General features: G+C 47.7%; 1 protein-coding gene across 2 annotated transcripts; it reads left to right on the top strand.

Moving 5' to 3' along the window:
• Positions 1-841: 841 nt before the first annotated feature.
• igfbp1b (insulin-like growth factor binding protein 1b) lies at positions 842-6,000 on the top strand. 2 transcript variants are annotated; one of them, XM_072688706.1, is made up of 5 exons: positions 842-1,217; positions 1,260-1,295; positions 1,329-1,445; positions 2,807-2,935; positions 5,526-6,000. In XM_072688706.1, the coding sequence occupies exons 1-5, from the start codon at positions 885-887 to the stop codon at positions 5,649-5,651; spliced, it is 741 nt and encodes a 246-aa protein (XP_072544807.1). In that variant the 5' UTR covers positions 842-884; the 3' UTR covers positions 5,652-6,000. The 2 variants fall into 2 exon arrangements, with proteins under 2 accessions (XP_072544807.1, XP_072544805.1); XM_072688704.1 differs by having other exon boundaries at positions 843-1,445.
• The last annotated feature ends 678 nt before the right edge of the window (positions 6,001-6,678 follow it).

The following is a 6,678-nucleotide window of genomic DNA, read 5'->3' as shown; positions in this document are numbered from 1 at the left end:
TGTTGTGACCCCGTGACCCGTATCAGGGATGAGAGAGAGAGAGAGTCCAATATCTAAATGGAAAAACCTTGGAAACCCATGAAAACTTTTGTCTTTGTTGACATACACTATATGACAAAAGTATTGGGACACCTGTTCATTCACTGTTTCATCTGAAATCAAGGGAATTCAAAAGAGCTGATCCAGCTTTTGCTGGTGTGACTGTCTCTGCTATCCAGGGAAGTGGGCTTTCTACTAGATTTGGGAGGGGAGCATTGCTGTAAGGATTTGATTGCATTCAGCGACAAGGGCAGCATTAGTGAGGTCAGGATATTGGATGGACACAGCTCAATGCCGGGGGGGGGGCATTAGGAATAGGTGGCCACAAATATTTGGACATATCAAAAGTTGTGTCCTCCATCCTCTAGACCAAAGAACCACTCTCGTCTGGACGTGTCTGGCTGGTGGACCTACCACCTTGTCAGCAGTGGTCCTGAGGTCAGAAGCTGACCAGTGACCAGTGACGGTCCTGGGCTACAGTAGGCCAAATGACGCTGCTGAACTGAAAGGAAGTTCCAAAGGCCAAACGGGGCCAAGAGGGGGTTGTTATGACCTGATAGAGGGGCAGGAGGGAGGGAGGGAGGAGGGGGGGGGGGTCATGCTAAACATTCACCAGCCGTTCAAACGCCCTTTACGCACATTCGCGCGCGACTATTCAGGCTGCAAACAGCTGTGTTTAAGGTGGACGAACGAGGGGGCCAAACATTACCCCCCTCCCAATCTACCCCCCCCCCCCCCCCCCCCCCCCAACACACAGGCACGCGCACACACGGTGCATATAAGAGCAGCCCCTCGAGCTCGGACCCTAAACTCACTTTCGCCTTCATTCACTGCCAATCTGAACCATGTGCGTACTCCCGTCCGTGCTCGTGCCCGTGTTCGCGCTCTCGTGCCTCCTCCTTCCCACCGCGCTCTCGTCTCCGGTGGCGCCTCCGCCGCCTGCGCCGATCCGTTGCGCGCCGTGCACGCCGCAACAGCTGAGCGCGTGCCCGCCCGTGCCCGCGCGCTGCCCCGAAGTGCTGCGCGAGCCCGGCTGCGGCTGCTGTCTGGCGTGCGCGCTCTCGCTGGGGGACTCGTGCGGCGTGCACACGGCGCCCTGCGGCTCGGGCCTGCGCTGCGCCCCGCGCGCCGGGGACCCCCAGCCGCTGCACTCGCTCACGCGCGGCCGGGGCGTGTGCGCGGAGGAGAAGAAGAAAAAGAAGGAGGAGGAGGAGGAGGAGGAAGAGCGGCAGGAGGAAGAGCAGGACGCTGAAACGGTGATGCTGAAACACAACACCGTGCCCACCGAGGAGTCCGAGCTGGACGCCCTGCACGCGCTGCTGGGACACGGCGACCCCACGGACCCTACGGCGCGTGACACCATCTGGGCCAGGGCAAACGCCATCCGGAAGAAGCTCGTGCAGCTGGTGAGAATCGAGGACGTGAACACACACACACACACACACACACACACAGGGCTATTATTATTATTATTATTATTAATAATAATAATAATAATAATAATAATAATAATGTATTATTATTATTATTATTATCATTATTATTATTATTATTATTACTACTTGTAGTAGTATTACTGTTATTATTGTTATTATTATTATTATTCCCAATTGTTGTTATTGTCATAATTACTATTACTTTTATTATAATAATTATATCTATTATACATTATATTTATTTTAATTCTAATTGTTATTGTAAATAATAATAATAATAATAACGTTTGGCAGACAATCATTTATTTATTTCCTTTTATTTATTACTTTTCTTTGTTTACACATTTTAGTCAGCCTTAAATAAACTCCTTTGCGCCCCCACGTGTTCAGAAAACACCCTGCAGACAGGAGCGCGTCGTGTTTGCTCATAATTGATTTATTAAAAACTCAGTCTTTATACTGCTGCTCTCAGACAGTAACCATTCATATAAATTGCCAGACTCATATTTGTTTATTTTTATTTTTATTTTTTACATAAATTCAGCCAAATGCTGAAGTACCTGAAATGTAACGGTTCATCCGCCAGGGGGCGCACTTACCTTTCCTTCAAGTCTGCCCCGCTTACAGCGTCAAAACCACCCTGTAACAGCTGCCACTGTGAAGACAGCCCGAGCTGAACATAAATCCAGTAGAAAGGAGAAACAAGAGCTTCTCATTCTGAAGAAAGAAAGTAGTGAGATCTTGTCGGTGAGCTAGTCTGAAGAACAGAGCTCGGTTCCTCCAGGGTTCTCCTGGACGCCCCCCAGTCCAGCCAGCACAGCGTGGAGGATGTGTTCACCTCCATCAGCAGCAGCAGCAGCAGCAGCAGCAGCAGCTCACCTGATTTACCATCATTAAGCCCTGATTTACCACCAAACCAGGTGTTGATCTGAGGAGAACTCTAAATAACACTAGACTCCATGAGAGAGGAGAACTTTGGAGATGTTCTAATGATGAACACAGTGATGGAGAACCTCCACCACTATTAGTGTTTATTCCAATATCCAGATAATACACTCCCAGTTATCAATCCAAACACCACTTGTAATCAGACCTGTTCTCCAACAGGGGGCGCTTGTATAACGCTTAACTGAGCCTAGTCCAGCTTTCTAGGCCCCTCAGACGATGCTCCTCCCAGCACCACCAGTTGCTTTGACAGCAGCCACTGTCCCATAGCAGCTTCAACGAGCCTGTCCATTAAGGGTCTACCCCCTGCGTCTGAGGGGGGGGAGCTGAGGGGACGGGGATGTGCTGATGCTCATTGGCTAATGCAGGCTGCTGTGTCTCCTCAGGGTCCGTGTCACACTCAGCTGCACGCTGCCCTGGACACCATCGCCGCCTCGCAGCAGGCCCTAGGCCAGAGGTTCACGTCGTTCTACCTTCCCAACTGTGACAGGCACGGCTTCTACAAGGCCAAGCAGGTGAGCTGCAGTGTTGATTAATCAGATACGCTGTGTGGCCAAATGTTTGTGGACACCCCTTCTAATGAATGCATTCAGCTACTTCTACTAAGTTGCACCCATTGCTGACACAGATATGCAAATGCACACACACACACACACACACACACATAGCTGTCTAGTCCCTGTAGAGAAGTACTGCCAATAGAATAGGACTCTCTGGAGCAGACACACATGAGCCTATTGGCTCCATGCCATGGTGAACTTCTGCTAGCCCGCCTATGGGGCTAGTAAGTTATCAGCCACGGTTTCTTAATGGACATCCTTTCATTTTCAGAGCCAGTGTAGCTACACTATATGTCCAAAAGTTTGTGGACACTTCTTCTAATGACTGCATACAGCTACTCTAAGTTGCTGCCAATAGAATAAGACCCCCCTCCCCCAGCATTGAGTTGTGGAGCAGTGGAAGAACTGTGTTCTCTGGAATGATGGAGGGTGGAGCTCCATCCAGTACTTTTCAATGCGATGAGTTGGGGAATTGATCATCCTCCTACATCCTGACCTCACTAACGCTATCTTGCCCTCACTTGTCACTAAATTCAATCAAATCCTCACAGCAATTCTCCTCCAAAATCTAGTAGAAAGCTGGCTAGCTTCTTCCCTGGACAGTTGAGACAGTTACTCCAACAAAAGCAGGATCAGCTCTTTCTGAATCCCCCTGATTTCAGAAGAAGCCTTGAATGAGCAGGTGTCCCAATACTTTTGTCCGAATTCCATTCCGCTGCCTCAATCCCAGTGGAGTCGTTCAGTAATCTCTAATAGACTTGTTTATGAGGTTTCTGACACCGCGTGACTCACCGCTCTCTCTAAACACGGCCTGAAGGACGGACGGATTTCAGGCAGCAGGGTGGTCGCTACACGAACATGCTACATGTTTCTAGACAACAGTGAGTCATGCAGCGTCCGAAGCCACACAAACAAGCCTATTAGAGATTACTGAAGGACTCCATGGGGTTTAAGGGATGTGTCTGTGGCCTACTTGGTGCTAATTGCTGTTTAGATTAGGCTAGTTGCGTGATGCTAACTGCTGCACACTAACGTCCATTACTTATTAGCTAGGTTAGTCTCTTAGCTCCAGTGCAGTGCTAAAGAGGCAAACCCTGCACCTTATGGACAGAAGTATTGGGACACCTGCATATTCATCGTTTCTTTGAAATCACAGGGATTACATTTCTGAATGTGCAGGTGTCCCAATACTTTTGTCCATTAAGTGTTAAAAAGTGCTATCCAAGTAAGGCTTCCTATTAGATTTTGGAGGAGCACTGCTGTGAGGATTAGATTGCATTCAGCGACAGTGGTGGCGTTAGGGAGGTCAGGATGTTGGATGATGATCACCACCCCACCTCATCCCAAAAGTACTGGACGGAGGACCACCATCCATCACTCCAGAGAACACAGTTAGTTCCTCTGCTCCACAGGTGCTCAATGCTGGGGGGCTTTATACCCCTCTAGCCCACGCCTGGCATTAGCTGGCATGGTGCCAATAGGCTTATCATGTTTATCTGCTTCTACAGGGATTAGACAAGCTGTGTGTGTGTTTGTGCACCTGAATGCATTCATTAGAAGGGGCGTCCACAAACATTTGGACACATAGTGGATGTTATCAGAGTTGACATGTCGGTGGACATGTCCTCGGCCCTCCATTTAATATGACTGTCCATAAAGAGTTCACAGGTTCAGAGCGAAAGGATGGGAGGGGGAGGGGTGTTTACAATTTTACGCAAGACTCCCAGCAGGATGCTTTTGAACAGGGAGTCCATTTCGAAAGCTCTGGTTAGCTTTGGCCATTGCTCGGAACATAGCACCTCTCTGCTTTCACGGACTACCTATCTATCCACGGTATTAACATCAATCAGCCATATCATTAAAACCACCTGCCTAATATTGCATAGGTCCCCCTCATGCCGCCAAAACAGTTCTGACCCGTTGTGGCATTGGGCCCCACAAGACCTCTGAAAGTGTCCCGTTGTGTCTGGCACCGAGACATGAGTTATCAGCAGATCCTTCTTTAAGTCCTGTAAGGTGGGAGGTGGATGGGAGGCCTCCATGAGCACTAATAAGCCTTGGGTGCCCATGACCCATGTCACCGGTTCACCGATTGTCCCCCATAAGCACTTTTTTGGAGTTTTTTTGGAGCACTTCATATTGGGAACACCCACAAGACCTGCCTGATGTTTTGGAGATGGTCTGATCCAGTCGTCTAGAACATTTGGTTCTGGTCGAAGTTGCTCAGATTCTTATGCTTGACCATTTTTCCTGCTTCCCACACCTTCCATCACCTTCAAGAACTGACGGCTCACTTGTGGACAGGTGACATTGGCATGGTGCCAACAGGCGTATCATGTTTATCTGCTTCTACAGGGATTAGACAAGCTGTGTGTGTGTTTGTGCACCTGAATGCATTCATTAGAAGGGGCGTCCACAAACATTTGGACACATAGTGGATATTATCAGAGTTGCTCCGAAGTGAAGTAAAGCTGACCAGCTCCGATTAATTAATTAAAATGAAATGAATTATGCTAATATCTCTCTCTCTTTCTCTCGTTTACAGTGTGAGACGTCTCTGGTGGGCCAGCCTCCACGTTGCTGGTGTGTGTCGTCCTGGAATGGACAGAGAATCGCTGGGTCCGGTGACGTGACCGTGGACGACCTCTGCCATCAGGAGGTCACTCTCTGAAGGCCACCTGTTTTCACACTATCACACAGTTATATTTATTGTATTTTGGGTTTTATGACATTACTACTTATTTATTTAATATGTATGTTTGTATTCTGAGATGTAATTTGGAGTATTTATGGTCTATTTTGCTTACAAATAGAAAAAATATCTGATTTATGCTGGTATTTGTATTATTATTAATATTATTATTATTATTATCTTGGTTTTAAACAACTCCAGTGCTGATGAATTGCACCGCCGCACTTCAGCCAGACATGCGTTTTCTGCTTGACAATGGACTAGTGTAAAAATTCACTGCAGTTTGTTGCATTTATGGATGTAATATAATAAAAATACGCTGCATTTTGAGGAAGAAAAGTCCGGGCTGGGTCTGGTCTCTTTCCCTCTCGGTCACGTTTTTGGAGCTGCGGTGAAACAGCTTTGCCATTCATTTGCTTTATGATGTGCCAATACATCCAGCGTTTGTGTGTACCTCAAACATTCTGCCTCAACCTGCTGGCCGCGTGTTTGTGAATCAGTTCAGCTCGCTTTTCTGCCCCTAAATGGAATAGCGCTGGATTTTTTCCGCTTACTTGGGACAACTGCCAATTGATCCCAGATGTTTTGAAGGAGAGATCGCAGTTCTGGCCTGTGTTGGTGACTCATAGAAAGCTCCTACCTCTACAAAAGTCCTGCAGAGTGCAGGTTGCTCAGCTCGGTTTGCCTGGGCATCGGTTGGTTTCTCCATGCCAGATGACTTCCTTTTTTCCTCGTAGGCCACAGATATAAAAGGCCGGGGTCTATGGATCGTTCCTGTTGATTTTATTTATGTATTTATTTATTTATTTATTTATTTTTGGAGAGCATTCGGGACGTTTGAGCTTGATACTTTTGCTGCTCAGAGCTTAAAAAAAAAACCCCAAAAAACTAGAGGTCGTGAATTCCATTTCAAGCCCTTGCTTGGCGGACATGTCCTCTGCCCTCCATTTAATAATGTCCATAAAGAGTTCACAGGTTCAGAGCGAAAGGATGGGAGGGGGAGGGG

Source organism: Salminus brasiliensis, chromosome 9 (assembly GCF_030463535.1).
Source record: "Salminus brasiliensis chromosome 9, fSalBra1.hap2, whole genome shotgun sequence".
NCBI lineage: Eukaryota > Metazoa > Chordata > Actinopteri > Characiformes > Bryconidae > Salminus > Salminus brasiliensis.
Note: the sequence above shows the minus strand (reverse complement) of the source record. Positions and strands in the feature narration are given on the sequence as shown.